Source organism: Stomoxys calcitrans, chromosome 2 (assembly GCF_963082655.1).
Source record: "Stomoxys calcitrans chromosome 2, idStoCalc2.1, whole genome shotgun sequence".
Taxonomy (NCBI): domain Eukaryota; kingdom Metazoa; phylum Arthropoda; class Insecta; order Diptera; family Muscidae; genus Stomoxys; species Stomoxys calcitrans.
Genome location: NC_081553.1, coordinates 6,788,313 through 6,808,636, shown reverse-complemented (window position 1 = coordinate 6,808,636; position 20,324 = coordinate 6,788,313). Strand labels below are relative to the sequence as shown.

The window sequence follows — 20,324 nt, the reverse complement described above, 5'->3', positions numbered from 1 at the left end:
CCCTATATACGTGTATTACGCCATAGCTCAAAATCTAACGACCAAAACTGCTCTGCTTGTGGCATGTTCTTCGATAATTCCCATTTATCGAACTTCAAATTATTTATCTATTGGGTTGCCCAAAAAGTAATTGTGGATTTTTTAAAAGAAAGTAAATGCATTTTTAATAAAGCTTAGAATGAACTTTAATCAAATATACTTTTTTTACACTTTTTTTTTAAAGCAAGCTAAAAGTAACAGCTGATAATTGACAGAAGAAAGAATGCAATTACAGAGTCACAAGCTGTGAAAAAATTTGTCAACGCCGACTATATGAAAAATCCGCAATTACTTTTTGGGCAACCCAATATATATGTATAATTTATCTATATAAGAGATCGATAGTGGCCATGGTTAAATTATTTTAATTATGGCGAAATCGTAAATTTTAATTTTGGTGAAATCGTAATCTTACTCGGCGATCGACATTTTGCCAACACAAACAAAGAAATTTGTGAGCTTGTGTGTGCACGTGTGCAGAAATTGTGCGTGCGTGAGCAGAGAATATGCGAGACAGAAAATAACAAGAAAGAAAATTCAAACAGCAATCTGACATCTTAAAGGCTAAAACAGAATTAGGGCCTTGAGGAGCGTCGCGTTGAAACATGCAACACGCAAAAGTTAAAACATTTTTAACTTTGATGACAAAAACACTACTTCAAGTGTGGCAACGCCGAATGACGATCGTTTTCAAGCGTTCAAGATGAACATTTTTTAACTTTTCCGCGTTGCTTTTGTGGAATTTGTGTGCAGAGTTGCATTTTTGCAACGCGATGCTCAAAACCAAAGCTCAACGCGTTCACAGGATTCACTAATAGAAGGTTAAGTCACTTACAAAAACATAAAATGGATATGCCTTGTGAATGTTAACAAATGTCATTAAAAATATTTTCAATTTTGTGTATTTTATTAATTCAAATTGAATTTGAATATGAACAAACGCACATTGCAAGCAAGTAATAAAAACGTAAACAATAACAAGTTCGACAAGCTTAAAGCCTAGTACTGACTTCATCCACAGCGAAAATGCCTATTAAATTATTGTGAAATCCGAAGAACTCTTTTCTTTGTCAGAACATAAACAAAAGTCAAGCAACAACACAGGCAACAGTATTGAGGCAGAGTTGATTCGGCCCATTTTGTGAGCATTTACATTACATTACATTTGCAATTAAAGTTGTGCGCAATTTATTTTGATGCATCGACATGCCGCTACTATTTTACTCCTAGAACTCAATACCACTTATATAGAAAGTTTTCGCATTATCTTCGTCACCATTTTTATATTGCGTTTTGACAGTTGTTCGTGTGAAAAGTCGAAGTCAGTCGTCCTAGGCTTAATGACGAAAATTAAAAAAATTCTATGTCGGCTGATCGCTTGGGCTAAGCTTGTTGAGTGAATCTGTTTTGGCCTAAATACTGTCAAATCTGATCGGCTGTTAACAGATGTTCGTGTGAGAACACCTTTTTAAATCGTCCGGGGTGACTATCCAAAGTCGATGATTTGATTTCATAATCGATTTTTGGATTTCTTATTTCGATTTCAACAAAATTGGTCCTACAGAAAGTGGAGTTAATGCGGCACGCACTCAGTTTATTCAAACATTTACGTTACGTTGATTTGTTAATTTGTCATTATTTGTAATAGTGACCATTTCATCAGTAACGCACTCCTTTATACAGTTGTCGAATTGCCCACGGTGGATTTCGATCCTAACACCGGACATCAAAAATGTTAAAACAACATGTATTAGTGGAACTTAAGCAATTTATTCAGTCGTTATCCTCAGTAGGCTATAGGGGTAATCCCAATCTAACATCTCATAGCTTGTTACGCACTTCGCTTCATCTGTTGGAGGATTTGCCGTCTGCTCGGGAAATTGTTTTCGAATACTTTGCTTTGATAGCTGAAGTAGGAGTGCAGAGCTATGTAAACACCACAAATGTCGACCAGCAGACGGGGCTGGTCATGCAACAACAAAAAATACAATCTAATCAGCAACAACAAGCCCCAATTTCACAAGAAGATCCTTGTTTCGAAGTAATTCAGCAGGCTCTTGAGAATATGGTCAGCAAGGGCCCCTCTGCCTGGGGGGCGGTCATAGCCTCTTGGAGTTTAGACTTGGTGGGAAGTCTATCGGACAAATATAGTAAAAGAACGTCCATAGGAGCCGCATGCAATTACTGGCTGGCCAGCACCACTATGCGTGGTCTACTGACTTTAATAAGCATCTGTTTCCGAAAATTGACAAATGCTGAAGCAGAATCATGTGTGGAGACACTATTGGGTAAGAGAAGTTATTATTATACTGTGTATTTTTCTAAGAAAGTTCAGAAACTTACAGGTGCGTACCAACGATATTCCATGACATTTGATTGGGTGGTGGCACGCTTGGGTGGCTGCTTTCCTTCAAAAATAATATCCCAGATTTTGCAATGCAGCTTAAAAAAGTTTGCTGAAAATTATCCTTGTCGTTTCGATTCTGAAATTGGTATTCTGGAATATTTATGTTTTGCCCACGAACAAGTATTGCGAGTTTGCTTTAAGGAGCTTCTTCAAGAAGGCTTTCAACCCAAAAAAAAGTTGGACGCCTTAGTTGTACCATTCATGTTGGACTTTTGCAATTATTCTGATACCTTACTGCAGAACATGGTCAGCGTTTTTCTTGAGATGTGTAAGCTATGCATTTACTGTATAACCTGGCTTTATTTCATATGTTCTTTATTATGTTTAGATAATGATGATTTGCGTACAACAATCACTCAAAAGGCTCCACTCTGGATGACAAATCGTACTTTTGCCGAAATACAGCCTTCATTAAATAACTTGGTACTGAGACTGAAAACTCATGGCGCTCAAGTACTAATTACTGTTGCCAAAATGGCCGATCAATATGCATGGTGTCAGGACTTTTTGGAGTTTTCCTTGCAAGAATTGGAACAAATTGTGCTGAATGCACGTCTATGTCCATTAATGGATGACTTGGCGACTGAGGAGACGAAATACATGTTGTGGAAAAGCTGTTTAAGTACAAACATATATGAACAACAGACCGCAGTGCGACTGCTTTTGATAGTTTGTGAGTATAAATATATTGCAACAAATGTGTTCGAGAGCAGTAAATTAGTTATTTTGCTTGGTAACAATTACAGCTACTCAGCATTCGCATATATATTATCAGACAATATCGGAGTTACTACGAAAATCATATACTCTTAACCCCTCTGGTTTGGGTGCTGCCATACGTATGATAGGAGGCCAATCGGGGGTAGTGGAGTTTCCAGAAATTAAACCGGGAATTCAAATGGTCCTTGAGGATGCTTTGCTTCAGGAACAGTTTAAAAGGGCACGACTGGCAACAGCATCCGATGTGTCGGAGGCATTGAATATTTTTAAAAATCTTAATACTATAACAAAGTAGGTTTTGCTTAGACGCATATAAATTTTAGCATTTAAATTCAATTTTATTTCAGAATGGAAAAGAAAAATACTTTCTTTAGCATCAGACAACATCAGATGAGTACAGCCCTAAACGAATGTCTTCCAAAAATACTGCAAATATTGGAAGTAACTTTAAACAAACTCATTCTTCGAATGGATGCAGATGCCAATGAGCGCAGTCAGGAGAAATTTCGCGATATCCAAAATCAAACCAACAACAATACGATACATGTTTATAACTCCCACAAGAAGCAAAAATTAGGTGTAGTGTCAGTGGACCATAGAGAAGAGGACGAAGACTCGGATTATATAGCAACACGTTTGACATTAGCTCACACAATTATTGATCTTTTGAACACCATTGAGGCCGGGTCAAAAACACAAGTTATAAGAACAACCGAGGTATGTGTGTATGCGAAACAAAACGAGTCGATCGTATGATGGCGAACATTGAAATAAAAATTTTTTTTTATGAATCTGTTGCAGATTTTGAAATTGGCTGTATTAAGTGTTAAGTATTTCTTTATAAGTCTTAAGGAACAATGTAAGTTCTACATGTTTTCATTAATAACTATGAGATTTTCCTAAATAATTTGTTTTATTGTAGCATCGACTTTACGCCTGGCAGCCGTTAATCGTGTCTATGTCTTATTTCAACGTCAGTGTCGAGCCCGAAAATCATCACGATCTGCTTGTTTACGGGAACTTATCGAAGGAGCCTTGTTTTACTACGGTTACCTATTTGGGCAATATGAAGAACCCATTGTAGATGAACTTTTAATTCCTGAACATGAAATGATATTGGTGCAGAATCAAAAACAAAGCTTTGGACCCAACTCCAATCGTTCGATACTGCATGCAGGAGTAATTGGTCGAGGTCTACGGCCAGAAAATATGCTTATGGGTGAACGGTGTCCACCAGAGATGCAAAGCTTATTTTTAAAAGCTCTAGAAATGTGCTGTACCGATGGTGTATGCATTGACCGCATCCGAACTCTACATCCCATTAACTTTTTGTCTTTTTTGTTTTTGCAGGATCGCCAGGTGAATACAGAGCCCTATTCAACAATATCATTGTTGTTAGTTGAAATGGTGTCTACCGATGTCATGTACAATGGTCTACCATTTCCCGATGAAGAATTCACTAAAGTAACCATGGAAAGGGATTTATTAATAAGAAGGGCTTTCCTAACCTCGCCTATTTTGTGGGCCCTTTTAGGTTTCATAGCCACCCATAGGCCAGCGCTTTGCATCTCATCGGTGTTACTGAGAGCTCTATGCGCTACATGTCTACATCAGTGGAGGGCAAAAAATGGTAAGTTTTATTTGGTGGTAGCCATAGTCAACGATAATGTTACAATACAGTTCTATAAATATTTTTAGTAAACAAATATGATACATACAACCTAAAAGGTGAACTGCTGCAGTCGACTAAAAATCTATTGAAAGTTTTGTCCATGGGACAGTTACTGCCACCACCCCTGTCCAATCTGCACAATATTATTGAACATTTTGAACCATCAGAGGTATAACATTTATATATATGTGTGTGTGGGTGTGATTTCTTTTAATCATAAATATTTCCAACAGGTTGCTCTGCTCCTTAAGGAATGTGTATGGAATTACATGAAAGACCATGTACCCTCACCACCTTTATTCCATGTTGATAATAATGGCTTGCATTGGCGTAATGCTCAACTTAACAAGATTCCTCCACAGTACGTGGACACATTGAGAAATTTAATGCAAAAAAAATTAACTAAATTGGGCCAGCATTACCACCAAATGTTTATTATGCCCGAAGTAGTTAATTTAACGACAAATGCAAATCTACCTGCCATGCCACAAATGCGTACTATGCCTACAGTTGTATTGCCAACTTCAGCACCGTCAGAAGTTATAGACTTAGATAAATCCATTTGATGTTAAAGTTTGTAAAAATTCATAAGTTTCTCTTTAAGTATATTTGATTTTAAATTCTAAATTTTATATGTATACAGATTACCGTAATTTTTTTTGTTGGATGTTGGCTGAATTTGAGGAAAATTTAATTTTAATATCTGAGAACGATCTGTTTCGCATTTCTCAAATATCGAAAAGGCAATCAACAAAACAAGGAAAAAAATACCACGTGGCGCAAAACTTCTTTGATTTTATTAAGATGAAAAAGTTATGAAATTAACACATATCATCCGCATAAAAATGTCACGCTGTTTGGAAGTGGGAAACGGAAAGTGAAACGAAAGGGATATAATAATTTTGAATTGTTCCTAAAAGCGAAGAAAAGTGAAGTAGAAAATAAACACGAATACCAACGAGATGATTTAAGCGAAGTTTTAGCAACGCATAATAAGATTCTGATGTCTACAGTTGGCGTCAAAGGACTCGTTTCAACAATAAGCCCCACCGAGCAGAAAGGTATTTCTATCATCTTCTTTAAGGGTATTTGGACGTAAGATTCAAATATATAAATCACATACAAAGCAACGAACCCTAGTATGACCACCAATAAAATTAGAATAATATTTGAGTATCAACCTTTCTTCTTTTCCATCAGAAGTATTAAAGACTTGATGCTGCATTTTGAGATCACTAAAAGACCGCTGTAAATAAACTGTTCTGTAACAACAATGAGGCCATGATATGAACCTCAGAATCAGATCTCGAAAATATGAGGTATTTACTCAATTAAGGACGAATTTTATAATATGGGCGCAATCATATTTTCTAAAAAGTGAAAATATTCCAACTATGTTCCATAAGGATGCCTTTGTGAATAGTTAAGCTGCTCATTAAGTGGTATTCATGTTGTTGTGTTCTATCTTTCGTCTGCTTGATTCTGTTGAGTGTCCAAATCCATGAACTCTGCGAGTGAAATGGGGTGCTTCCAGAGGGATCTGGTTCTCAGTCGAGTGGGTCTGGCTGGGCAGTTAAACAGGTGACATGTGGTCCATGGTCACACTCGGGACATAAATCTTGCACGCCGGCATCAATTCTTGCTCTGTTGTAGTTGAGGCGGCTGCATCTGCTGGAACGTAATTGAGCCAGAACTACTCTGGTTTGCCCGGGTAGGTCAATTTCGTCAGGTGCAATTGTTTAAACAGCATGTAGTTTTGTCTTCGCACTGTTAGGATCTTTGTCTCCTGATGGAGCTGGTCCACATGAGAACTGAGGAGACAGCCCGTCGCGATATTCTGACAGATCTGAATATTATTTCACTGCGTGTCTCAGAGCTGACGAGCACACTGGCGCTGCGTAACTTACCACATAATGGCCTATTGCTTTGTACGTGGTCAACAAGATTTCTTTGTCTGCACCCCAGGTGCTGCCGGCAAGTGATTTGAAGACTTTGTTTCTACTTTTGACTTTATCGCTTGATGGTCGAAATCATTTCTCAATCGAAGTGGTATTCATGAGCGAGTAGTGTATGTTAAATAGCAGAATTATATAGATATGTTGCTGGCAGCCCTTGACGGCTTGACGGGCCTCTATGTACTCCCATAGAGATGTTAAAAAATCTATGAAATGAAATGTATACCACTATATTGGTTGCTTACAATCGCATGAGGGGTTGATTAAAAATTTTGCTTAAAAACCGTCTGGTTTTTCTTCAAAGAGGGGTCGCCCAGGGGCACGCCGTTCGGACTCGGCTATAAAAAGGAGGCTCCTTAAACTTAAATCGGACTGCACTCATTTATGTAAGAAGTTTGCCCCTGTTCCTTAGTGGAATTTTAATGGGCAACATTCGCATTTGCATTTGGTTTTTTCTATTGAACATAACAAAATAGTCTCGAGTATATAGTATAGCCTAGCGATTGGTCTTAGAAATCTTTACAAGCCCCCTTGAATTTTGACAGCGTACTTTGATAATTTCAATTATTTATTATCTAAAAAAAACTAGGCTGTAAATGAAAGTATAGTTTAACAACTTAAAAAATATACACAAATTATTTAGTCTAATCAAAATAGATACAACTAAATAAATACTATAACAACAAAGAAAAAATATATTTTATATATATGTATATATGTGTGTGGGTATGTGAAACTCATTCGCTCCAAAAAAAAGGGTAAATAAAACAAAAAAATAAGAATTTTCTCATTGAAGAATTACATGGGCATGAATTCAGCATAATAAACTGGCATTTGCATCATCATATACTTATGTATGTCGCATAAGATTCCTTTTTGAATTTTGTTTTTTCTTTTTTTTGTTGGTTTTTTTTGGGGGGGAAAAATGTGTAAACAATATGGATATTTTTCAAGGTATAAATCCTTTGTGTGTTGGTTGTGGTGTTTTGTGTTGTTGATCGTTGTTTCTCTTCTAAGAAGGTCGACAATTGGATAATTTTCGCACCGATATACAGGATGTCAACTTTTTGGCTCGTCTTTTCAATGAAGATGACTTCTTCTCTTTTGTGTGGTGAGAAGCTGAATTGGAACATGACTGTGCATTATGGAAGCCACTGGTGGAAGCGGCCATTGTTGCAAATGAATTGTGTTGTTGCTGGGCCTTTATCTCAGCGGCTGCTGCGGCCGCTTTGCGTGCCAATTCTTCTGTAATAGGAAAGAAGGAAAGAAATATGTTAAGCTTAGCTTTTAAAGAGAATAATTTGATATAATAGATTTACGATTTAAATCATGTTCTGTGAAATAAACTTCCTCCAAATCACGTTCAGTTTCATAGTGGTAAGCATCTAGATAAGGCAGTACTGTGGAACGACGATATTTATCACTTTTCAATGGTGGAATGGGTATCGGTGGTCCTTTTTCTTCGGGTGCCGAAATAAACCAACTGTAGAAAAGAATAAAGTACAAATTCAATATTGGAATATCGTTTAGGAAACTGTATACGTTCTATACGCCATTTTGTGCAATCAAGAAAAACGCATTTTAACTCAAAATTTGGCCGTCAAGGATGGTTGTTTTTTACGTTACCATGTCTATGTATTTATCAACAACTTTCCGTTAAATTTGGAGCTTTCCCATCAAGAAATTAACGTTTTGTAGCCCATTTTTCGAAAAAAGTTAATAGCTGTTTTTTTCTGTGTTTGTCACGAGGTTGCGGATAGTGGAATGCTCCATACGGAGTAGCAGCAACGGCAGTCGCGGACAATCAGCGGCATCGAGCGAGAGTCTCAGAGAGAGGTCGGGCGGTACTACCTCTTGCACGTATACTGAGTTCTTATAATGCTCGATATAACAAGTCGAGTTATTGGCGTCTTTAAATAACCAATGGCCACCCTGTTTCCACGGCGATCGGTCCTTTGGACCGGTACGAGCTTGTTCACCAACAGGAGCTTGACAGGGACTGCCACCTCCACATGAAAATGTGGCTACAACAACAACAACCATATCAATTTTTTTAAATATTTTGGATTTTGTATTACTTGGAACAAAATGTGTACCAATAAAGCATTGAGTTAACATAATCTTTTACATTGGAGATGGGATTGTTATTTAAATTAAAGAAATTTAAATATTTTAAAATAAATAAATATTTATATCTTTATTACGAAAAAAATTGATTTTTTTTTAATTATATAATAAAGAAACCAGTAAGGAAAGGCAAAAGCCGGGCGGTGTATAATACGATACACCTACCCTATAAGTACAATGTGGGAGCTATATCCAATTCTGAACCATTTTTGATGGACCTCGGCGAGCAAAAATATGTTCAAACTGTAATAACTACGGTTGACAAATGACAACATTATTGCAAATTACCCAAAATCTAACGAACATATATATGGGAGCTATAAATAATACTGAACCGATTTCCATGAAATCTGCCAGTAATGTCGAGAGTTAGAAAATCCTTCGTGCCAAATTTCGAGAGAATTGGGTAACAAATGACCATTTTATTGCATTATTACTGCAAATCGGACGAACACGTATATGGGAGCTATATCCAAATCTGAACCGATTTTTTCCAATTTCAATAGGCTACGTCTCTAGGCCGAAAAACACGCCCATACCAAATTTGAAGACGATCGGATGAAAATTGCGACCTGTAGTTTAACATGGACAGACGGACAAAGCTATTGTAAATCGAATCAGAAAGTGATTCTGAGTCGATCGGTATACTTATCAATGGGCCTATCTCTCTTCCTTTTGGGTGTTACAAACTAATTCACTAAGTTATAATACCCTGTACCATAGGAGTGGTGTAGGGTATAAAAACTAATTTAATTCTGTCGGGCCGAACATTGGAAACTCAGATATATGCCTAAGGCCAAAGGCATTAAATCGAGAGATATGTCTGTTATATTCTAATATGAGATCATATGCGGCAAGGATGTACATGTGCGTAATTAATTGGGTAACAACTAAGCCTTAAATGGATGAAGAATATTTAATCGGTAGACCTGTCCATGTGGCTGCATTATCCAAATATGGTGTAATCTGGACCATATTTGGCACGGTGATCGAGAGGTCTTCTACAACGTCTATTGTGGACCGAAGAATTTTAATTGAGCTGACGCCTTATGGCTGGTACATGTTCGTTTTTCTCCGTTGAAAACTCATGTTTTTCGTGATTAATTGTTTAAAACACTATGCAAATTTCAATGATAAGTAACAATTTTATTAAAATGTTACCATGAGTAATGAGGAAATGTGCTACTGAATAAAATCAGAAAGATTTTTGCTTTAAAATCTATTTTCTAAAAAAAAGTAATCGGCAGCAATGTAGCAAATAAGGAATATAGTACCAGACTTTAAATGGCAAATTTATCCAAATATGGTCTGTCTGAATCATATTCAGCACGATTGTCAAGCTGTCTTAACACAACTCACATTTCCATATATCCTAGAAATCGGGTTACAAATGTGCCTTTTATGGTCTCAAGACCCTAAATGGGGAGATCGATCTGGATTCAACAAGAATGTCGACGAGTCTAATACAACCTATGTATGGAAAAAAATATAATTTTTCTGTGCTCAATATCTCAAAATTTTCAAAGGCTTCGGAAATGAAAAAAAAAAAATCGCATCGGATAATAACGATTCCTCTAAATTTTGGAACAGTGAACTGTATAAAGCCCCGAGACATCCGGACCGAATATGGTCCAGATCAGACTATATTTGCATATAGCTGCCATATAGATCGATCGCCCAATATATGGTCTTGGACCCATAATGGGCGCATTTGTAAATAGTTTTTGCTGATATTTAGAACAGAGACCCATAATTCCGCCTTAGGGATTTTCTTTAAATATGATCTTCTTTCTTGCTTAAGGTTGGGGCGCCCCCAGATACTTAGCCCTACTTTTAAACATCCGATTGGTATTTTACTTCCAAACATGGTTGAATTAAGTGAACCCTGGTTCTGCTTTAGTGAACCCTGCTTCCAAATATAAAACGTTTTATTATGATAACTTCACATTTTTTGCACTTATTGCTTAATTTGTTTCAGGGACTTGTGTCTGTCGAAAATAATGTAAGTGCCCTACGCAGTCACAGTAGTCACTAAAAATATGAAAATGGCACTTACTATAAAAAAGTTTTTGTAGTAAGATCATAACGGCTTGAATAATCGACACAAATTCGAACAGAATGTGGAAACAGTCGTAAATTATCGATTCCTTTAAAAAACGTAAAATCTCAAAATTTAGTAATTAAATCTTTTCGGCGGTTTGGAAACGACATGCTCTAGTCAAGTCATGCAAATGCAACATTTAAATAGAAATAACAGTTGAGCAAAACATACTTTCTGTTATTACAAATCTTTTCGTAAACGTTTTCAATGCAAAATTATAATGGTAGGATCTGTTGCTCATGTTTGTATTAAAAACACAAAATTAAATGAAAATATTCTGATAGCATCCCACAAAGGAGCAGTGGAGGATCATTTGACGAATTACCGATTTTAGGTTTATTTATGGCTGTGCCGAATATTTAAAAATTTGTAACAAGTCTAAACTTACGGATCTTTTCTTATTTGTTGTATGCTATAGCGTTTTTGAGGATTTTCTTGAAGCATGCCTAATATTAACACTGCGAGGTTATGGTCCAACTTGTACAACCAATCGGGAACTTCCCACTGTCCACGGCCAATGCTTTCTAAGAGACGATAAATGTTATCTCCCTCAAATGGATACAGGCCGGTACACAAGTTGTAACTGCAATTAAATGGAAAATACACAACAATTAAAAGTTAACGCTAACATTTTACCTTTGCATCGTCATCTCCATCTTACAGTGTGACACCACTGCTCCAAATGTCTACTTTGGAACCAGAAAACGACTCCAGACCATTTGCTATTTCTGGAGGTTGAAATGCTGGTGAGCCCTGGCCAGTTGTGCAAGTATCGTCAGTGGCAAATAACTCCAATTGCTCGGCCACACCAAAATCCGATATTTTCAGGGTCTGCTCCAAGGTAAGCAATAAGTTTCCTGGTTTGATGTCCTTGTGTATGACACGCATGCCATGCAAATATTCCAAGCCGTTTATGAGTTGTTGAAAGTAGCGATGGGCTTGAAATAAAGGAATTTTCTTCTCCGGTGCATTGTCTAGCATTTCCTAGATACGATAAAAAAATATTGCCAAAACACATATATTTAATTGCGCTTTGAGATCTCTTACTTGCAATCCTCCTACGCAGTACTCCATTATTAAATACATCTTTTGCTTTTCATCATTGTATAAAACGTCCAACAAGGCCACCACGTTTTTATGTTTCAACTGTTTGAGCAGTTGAATTTCTCTCTGTACATTTTGCTCACCATTTGGGATGCGTCTGAGTTTACGTTTGGTTAAGATTTTCACTGCCCTTCGACACAGGTTTTCGGAGTCTAGCACCTCTTTTACTTTGCCATAAGACCCCTCTCCCAAAATATCGCCCATTACATATTTGCCCACCATTTTGATGTTTTTCTTTTTCTGTTGATAGATAATTTCAGCACTGTCTACACGGTTGAACATGTTTCCTATGTCCAAAGTGGCGAGGTCTAAATTGTCAATGTCTTCATCATCCAACCATGTCACCTGATGATGCTGATGTTGTTCCTGTTGCTCACTCTGCAGATACTGGGCGGCTTCATCGCCGAGGATGAACCGTTGTTGTGTACTATCATCATCAGTGGCATCGGGATACGACTCTAAATGGAATTTTGTATTTGCCATAATTAATGTGGTACCATTTGCTCCACCAGCGCCTTGATGGTTAATTTGTCCGTTCTCATCATAATCAGCAGGGGGAGCATCTGTCATTTGGTGATGACCCGTTACTTGAACATCCATGGCGACATGTGCGCTGGTAACAGTCATTTGTTGTGTTTGATCTTCGTTGCTTAAATGCTCTCTTGTTGTTTAACAGTCAAATTTTAGAATTTCTTGTTTAATAAGTGTGACATTTTATGAATGAAGAGTCGAGTCCCTTTTACTGTTTGTCAACAGCTGACTTTTGTGGTTACTAAAACCGAACCACCAAAGCCGAGTAATCGACTTTGTTTTTGTTCTCAACGTTATCATTTCTGGTTGAATACCGTGGGGTTTGTTCACTAATGGTTCGTTGGCATGAAAAATTTGCTCATCAAAGATTTTAAGATCTAAGTTTGAAGTGTGTCAAAGGAAATGATATGTAAAAACGCAAGAGACAATCACACTGATCATTAAAACCAATTCTAATGTCTCAACAATCTAGGTTTTTAGTTTATATGAGCCATAAATACAGTTTATAATTTATCAAAGTGAAATAGAACATATATTCCGGCATGTAAAATTTGAATAGTTTTTGTAAAAACACCTTTGTGCCACGGTGGTCATACACATATGTACGTATATAAAATATATAGTTTAATTTTTATACCCTCCACCATAGGATGGGGGTATACTAATTTCGTCATTTTGTTTGTAACACCTCGAAATATGCGACTAAGACCCCACAAAGTGCATATATTCTTGATCGTCATGACATTTTAGGTCGTTCTAGCCATGTTCGTCCGTCTGTCTGTCGAAAGTACGCTAACTTTCGAAGGAGTAAAGTTATGCGCTTGAAATTTTGCACAAATACTTTTTATTAGTGTAGGTCGGTTGGGATTGTAAATAGGACAAATTGGTCTATGTTTTGATACAGCTGTCGTATAAACCGATCTTGGGTCTTGAATTCTTGAGCCGCTAGAGGGCGCAATTCTCGTCCGATATGACTGCACGTAGTGTTTTGGTATCACTTCCAACAACTGTGCTAAATATGGTTTAAATCGATTCATAACCTGATATAGCTAGCATATAAACCGATCATGGGACTTGACTTCTTCAGCTTTTCGAGGACGCGATCATAGATCTTGACTTCTTGAGCCGCTAGAGAATGCAATTCTCATCCGTTTTGGTTGAAATTTTGCATAAAGTGGTTTGTTATGTCTTCCAACAACTGTGCTTGCAAATTTTCAAATTTTGCCCATGAACATTCCACTAGGGAACATGGGCAAACTTCTCACATATCAATGAGTGCAGTCCGATTCAAGTTTAAGCTTAATGATAAGGGATCTCCCTTTTATAGCCGAGTCCGAACGGCGTGCCGCAGTGGGACACCTCTTTGCAGAGAAGTTTTACATGGAATAGTACCTCACAAATGTTGCCAGCATTAGGAGGGGAAAACCATCGCTGAAAATTTTTTTCTGATGATCTCGCCAGGATTCGAACCCAAGCGTTTAGCGTCATAGTCGGAAATGCTAACCTCTGCGCTACGGCAGCCTCCAACAACTGTGCTTAGTATGGCGCAAATCAGTACATAACCTGATGTAGCTGCAATATAAACCGAACTGGGATCTTGGCTTCTTGAACGTCTAGAGGGCGCAATTCTCATCAGATTTGGTAGAAATTTTGTACTACGACTTCCTCATGACCTCCAACATACGTGTCCAATATGGTCTAAATCGATCTATAGCTTAATACAGCTCCCATATAAACCGATTTTGCTTCTTGAGCCCTTACAATTCACTATTCAATTCATTTATATTCCGAATCGGACTATAATTGATATAACTGTAACAATAGCATTACAGTTCCTTCCCATTATTCTTTGTTTGCCTAAAAAGAGATACCGCGCAAAGAACTCGACAAATGCTATCCATGGTGGAGGGTATATAAGGTTCGGCACGGCCGAATTTAACACTCTTACTTGTTCATATATATTTTATTATGTGAAATTTCTATTTAAAAAGGGTTAATGACTGAGCAAAACTGTGGAATATTACGTATTATTGCTGTGTTTTATTTAATACAAGTCAGATCCAATCTAATACAAGTCAGATGTTCTGAAAATAATACCAGTGCAGAGTTGTACTGGTAAGTTATCGATATATGTAATGCGATAACAGAGAATAGGAACGAATAATCGTGATTTGCATTATATATTGTAGTACGGAGAAAACACGGCAACCCTGAAATCAGACAGACGTATATTTTTTGTTTATCTCAGAAAAAATTTAATAAATCATAAATTTTACGAAGACACATAACTAACAGGCATCTAAATTGCAGTTTTTGCATATATGATGCCTGGCTCGATACCCCACGACATGGATTGTGGTGTCGCTGAGGTGGAGATTTCAACATCTCAAAATCATTCGAAAGCTGGAAATACCAACAACATGAGCGCGCAAACAAGCGCTAACAAGAGGCAGCATGGAGAAATTGGAGTGAGTCCAAATGATTTGGAAGCCAATGAACTTCGAGAAAGATTAAAGAAACATAAACAGACGGACGACAACCCATTCGGCATTTTAAGTGTCCTTTCTCAAGTAGATTTTACTTCGACATCTAGTTCATCAACTCAAGTCACCCAGGGTGGCAGTGGCATTAAAAACAACAACAACGATAGCGGTGAAACAACATCAAGATGGTGCCCACCAATTTTTATTTTCAACGTCAACATTAAGGCGCTTGTCGATACCTTAAGGCAAACTATACCTAAGTTTTCATTCAAGGTAAAAAATATGAATAAGAATAAAAGTAAAATATTTTTTTCTGATCCGTCCGTTCACTCTTCAATGATGGCCCTTTTGAGAGAAAAGGGCATCCATTCTTATTCATTTACACCAAAGGAGTTGAAACAGCCTTCCTTTATTCTAAGAGGTCTTACGGCTGACACTGAAATAAAGGATATAAAAGAGGAGTTAGATGAAATTATTCCAGACACTGTGGCAAATGTTGCAATGTACAAGACACAAAGGAACAGTAATACTGGCCTGTTTTTAGTATCTCTATTTCCTGGTAAGAACCTCTCAGATATTTCTGGTATCAGAGGCTTGCTGAGTCAGATAGTCTCCTGGGAAAAGCCGAGGAGAACAGATTCGGAAATACAATGCCGGCGGTGTCAACGCTGGGGCCACATTGCAAAGAATTGCAATTCAATGTACAAATGCGTCAAGTGTGATCAGAAGCACGAGCCCGGGGAATGTCAGCGCACTAGAGAGGACTCCTCAGACCCTTATTGCACCAACTGTGGTGAGGTGGGCCATCCCGCTAACTGGCGGGGGTGCCCAACATATAGGAAATATGTTGCTGCTCGTCGGCAAAGAGTAGCTAAGGCAATTGAGGAGAGGTCTCTTGCTAAGAATAACGTTAATAGAGCTGTAGGCTTATCTATGGTGACACCAGGCCATACATTCTCCAATCTATTTCATACGCGTCCTGCGCAGCTCAATGCTCAGCCACAAAAACCTCCTGTCATTGATCAATTTCTCAAATTAGCTTCCATATTTCTGGAATCTGAAGAGTTGACTCTGGAGCAGGAGATCAACATTTTTTTATCTGGATATCCAACAATGCCAAAGACTGAGGCCAAGAATGAATATTTGCGCCTGTTGAATAAAATTCGAATTAATCATGGACCATAGGTTCATAAAATTTTTGACTTACAACGTAAGATCTCTGGTGGATGCTAGTCGCCAGATAGATCTCAAAAACTGCCTGCATCGTAATAGAATTGATTTTGGTTTCATTCAAGAATGTCACCTGAAAGGAAATAGAAAAGCAAAATTAGATGGATACAATTATGTCTATAATAACTCCTCGGTTGGTGTTGCAGTTGCTATTAAGAATAATATACAATTTAATCGTATATTTTTAAATGATGTTGGAATAAGTACTGCGTTAGTACAGATTGAATTTGCCAACGATGACACCCGTAGAAAGATTTTGATTGGTTCAATTTACGTGCCCTGCAATTATCCACCTCAAAGATTTGAGGCTGATCTGAACAAACTGCTACAACTTTGTGGAAATTTTGATGGTTTCATATTGGGAGGTGATATGAACTCGAAAAGTCCTATATGGGGTGATTTACTCGAAAATTTAAATGGAAAGTTGTTACGAAAGTGGCTCGAAGATAATAGCCTTGATGTTTATCGATTATGTGACTCAGTGCCTTCTTACCCAAATGGCGCCTCATACCTGGACCACTTTTTGGTCAGCCCACACCTGATTAATAGAACTGCACCAAATTTCCACATCAAAACATTGCCTTCTTTCTCGGATCACTTTCCGATTAAATTTTCTCTCCGGGTTGATCAACCAGAACTCCTTTTGAGGTCTCCAAGAACATATACTTCTTATAAGGACACGAACTGGCCCAGCTTTATCCAAGAATTGGACTCTGCATCTTGCCGCATTATGCCACTTTCCAACTCCAACCTTAGGAATGACGAAATCGATATTTTGATAAATGATTTCAAAACATCTTTTCACTCTATTCATAATGCCCACTCAAAGCAAAGTACTTTTCAAGAAAATAAATTCCCCCTTTCGGATAAAACAAGGAAATTATATAAAATTAAACAGCGTTGGCAGAAAGAGCTTAAAAAAATATTCCACCGCACGGGAAACCGAATAAGTAGTGAATATACTGTATTGTCTAAGCAGATACAACTGATAAAAATTATTATCAAAGAATCAGTCAACATTGAGCAAGCGAATCATTTCAATAAAAGGTTGCAGAATATTAAACCTGGTCCATCCGCTTTTAAACAAATCTATCAAATAACTGGTAAAGTTAAATCACCGTTCTGCCAACAAATCATCCAGAACGACAACATACTCACCAATAGTTCCGATATCACACGCCACTTCCAAGAATTCTACTCAGAGACATTTCGCCAAAGACTACCTCATAATCCAGTTGCTGATTTGCAGCTGAGAATAGATAATTGTATAAATGTTACTCCTCTCCATATTTATACATTTAGTGATGAGTTCAATGCGTTGCATAATCATGATAATTTCCATTTCACGAACCCTGGAAAGATCAGGGACATTATCCAACGTACAAATAATAAGAAATCAAGTGGCTTAGATGGAGTTTCTAACTTTCTATTGAAAAAACTTCCCGACTCAACTATAAATCTGTTCACATTTATTTTTAATCATTGCATCAATAACGGATACTTTCCTTCAGATTGGAAAGTTGCAAAGATACTCCCTATCAAGAAGAAGCCTGACTGCAAGACCCCATCCGATTACCCTTCTGTCCAACATTGGGAAAGTGTTTGAAAACGTCCTAAAGGAAAAAGTTGAAAATGGTTATCTTATTGAACCTATACCACAATACCAGTTTGGCTTCAGGAAAACCCATTCCACCCAGCATGCACTATTGAAATTCCACAACGATATCATCGTCAATCTGCGTAACCAATGCTGCACTGTTGCTATATCACTCGACATAGAAAAGGCTTTTGACTCAGTTTATCACCCAGGTATCATCTATAAGCTTGTCCAGTTGGACACTGATCCATACATTGTGAAAATATTGGCTAGTTACTTCACAAACAGAAGATTTTGTGTAGACATACAGGGTACAACGTCCGCCTTTGGGGCCGTTGGTAGTGGCGTCCCACAAGGAAGTGTATTGGCACCATATCTTTTTAATATATTTTTACATGACTTCCCACACACATCACAGGACTCACAGGCAATTTTATACGCGGATGATTGTCTTATTTATGCCCATGACAAATCCCCTGAAATTGCTCTTGGAAAAGCATCGGTACACCTCGGACTCATTAATGAGTATTATAATACTTGGGGCATTAAAATAAACGCAACCAAATCCCGAGCAATATGCATTAGGAACGCCTCTGGTAAATGTCCAAGATATGTGGTACCCCAGAGTAAAACACTTAACCTTACCCTTAATAGTGTCACGATTCCTGTTGAGTCCAGAATAAAATACCTCGGAGTGACATTTGACAAGATGTTGAAGTTCAACTTGCATGCCAGAGAAGTTCTACAAAAGGCGAAGAGAATTTTAGGTTCTTTTTCTTATATCCTAAACAGTAAATACTTACCTCAGTCTACAAAGTTACTGTTGTATAAGGTGGCTATAAGACCGGTACTCGCCTATGGTTTCCAAATCTGGTTCACAATTTCCCCTACTGTGGCAAAGGAGTTGGAAATATTTGAGAGGAAAATCCTGAGGAAATGTGTAAATAAATTTTATGTAAATCGCACTAAAAGATATGCTAACACTTACATTTATGATAAATCTGGCATTGAACCACTATGTGCGTATGGTTTCAAGCTTCAAGAAAAGTTTATTCAAGGGTTAGCCGAACATGAGAATGACCTAATGAGAGAAATTTATGAATTGGAGGAAAATTCAACATGGGCTGATTCAGCTTACCTTTCTCCTGTTGCAATAATAAATGAAAACAATGACAACGCTTCAGCCCGCCTCGACACTCCTGAATTTTTCAAGAAAACAATAATAGGATCACACCGTGGATGAGAGAAGAGAAGAAAAATATCTAGGAATATTAAATTATTTTAGTTATACGTGTATATTTATATCTAAATGTATTTTAAATACTTACAATGAGCTTGCTCAATTCGTTTAACCACCGTCTTAACACTACAACCCATATATAAAACGTGCTAATGAATACGCTATTTACACACATGTATATATACATACGCAACTGTGATATTTACATTTCCATTAATTAAAGGGCTAGTCCATTTCATTCTGTTAGTTACGGTTTTAACAGAAATTGTTATTTCGTTGTATTTGTTATCTAGTTATAAGTAAAGTGAATTATTATTTTAACAGACTCTCTTTGCTCTGTACGTAACAGTAAAGGCCGAGAGCAAGCCTTTTTCATATTCCATTTTATTTTGATATTCGTATCCATATGTATACATTTCACTGTCAAGCACGTAGCCATTATTCATTCATCGTGTATTAGAACGAGACAATAATAGTTCTAAATGTTATTTTAAACGTAATCGATAAGTCATTTCAAATGTAATCGAAAAAGAAGAAGACTCAAATAAACACACTAATAATTGTAAATTGTAGTACTAAAATAAAGCACAGCATATGTAATGCATTAAATAACCTTTTTTTGCTGGCGACATGCTTCAAACTATATAAAACCATGGCGAAACAATTTAAGTTCGCCTCATTTGTTTAATAATCACAAATCATATGGCCATCTCGTCTCAGGATGTCATTTCAAAATTGGTATTGTTCTAGACACAACCAAAGAAACTTGCCCTCGTTTGCGTACGTGTGCCAGTTAAATGAGAGAAAGAGAACGTGCAAAAAATGGGGTAGTTTGCTGACAATGTAAATACAGAACTGACAGTTTAATACCGCCAAACTGGCCTGCTGTTTTCAGCTGTTCGCGTGAGACCACCTAAAACAATCGTCGGAGAAACGTTGGAGAATATGAAGTACTCTGCTTATAGTCAGCCATTTTTGTTTGTTTTATTAGTTTCAGTGTTTGTTTTTTCTTTTTTTTATTTATTTGCGAAAACCATATAGAACCATAAGAGCAGATAAAAAACGTCTTTTGGTATGAAAATAAAAACAAATAAATATTCAAAAAGCAGAATAGAATA

At 37.2% G+C, this 20,324-nt stretch overlaps 2 protein-coding genes and 1 long non-coding RNA gene across 4 annotated transcripts; 1 reads left to right on the top strand and 2 right to left on the bottom strand.

The window, feature by feature from the left end:
• The first annotated feature begins 1,631 nt into the window (after positions 1–1,631).
• On the top strand, positions 1,632–6,018 carry LOC106083340 (integrator complex subunit 5). The gene is made up of 11 exons (XM_013246283.2): positions 1,632–2,327; positions 2,385–2,714; positions 2,775–3,119; positions 3,193–3,457; positions 3,514–3,883; positions 3,968–4,025; positions 4,089–4,453; positions 4,517–4,796; positions 4,865–5,007; positions 5,072–5,411; positions 5,482–6,018. Exons 1-10 carry the CDS (start codon positions 1,772–1,774, stop codon positions 5,402–5,404), a joined length of 3,045 nt encoding a protein of 1,014 aa, XP_013101737.2. The 5' UTR covers positions 1,632–1,771; the 3' UTR covers positions 5,405–5,411; positions 5,482–6,018.
• A 1,447-nt stretch (positions 6,019–7,465) lies between these two features.
• On the bottom strand, positions 7,466–12,880 carry LOC106083341 (serine/threonine-protein kinase stk11). The gene is made up of 5 exons (XM_013246284.2): positions 12,069–12,880; positions 11,683–12,005; positions 11,410–11,604; positions 8,113–8,276; positions 7,466–8,038 (listed from the first exon to the last, which is right to left on the bottom strand). The coding sequence occupies exons 1-5, from the start codon at positions 12,750–12,752 to the stop codon at positions 7,806–7,808; spliced, it is 1,599 nt and encodes a 532-aa protein (XP_013101738.2). The 5' UTR covers positions 12,753–12,880; the 3' UTR covers positions 7,466–7,805.
• A 4,068-nt stretch (positions 12,881–16,948) lies between these two features.
• On the bottom strand, positions 16,949–19,653 carry LOC131995101 (uncharacterized). Of its 2 annotated transcripts, XR_009397153.1 has the most exons (7): positions 19,295–19,653; positions 19,105–19,228; positions 18,955–19,047; positions 18,770–18,894; positions 18,612–18,708; positions 17,528–17,721; positions 16,949–17,120 (listed from the first exon to the last, which is right to left on the bottom strand). It is a non-coding gene; the product is annotated as an uncharacterized LOC131995101 (long non-coding RNA). The 2 variants fall into 2 exon arrangements; XR_009397152.1 differs by lacking the exon at positions 16,949–17,120 and having other exon boundaries at positions 17,127–17,721; positions 19,295–19,616.
• Between the last annotated feature and the right edge of the window lie 671 nt (positions 19,654–20,324).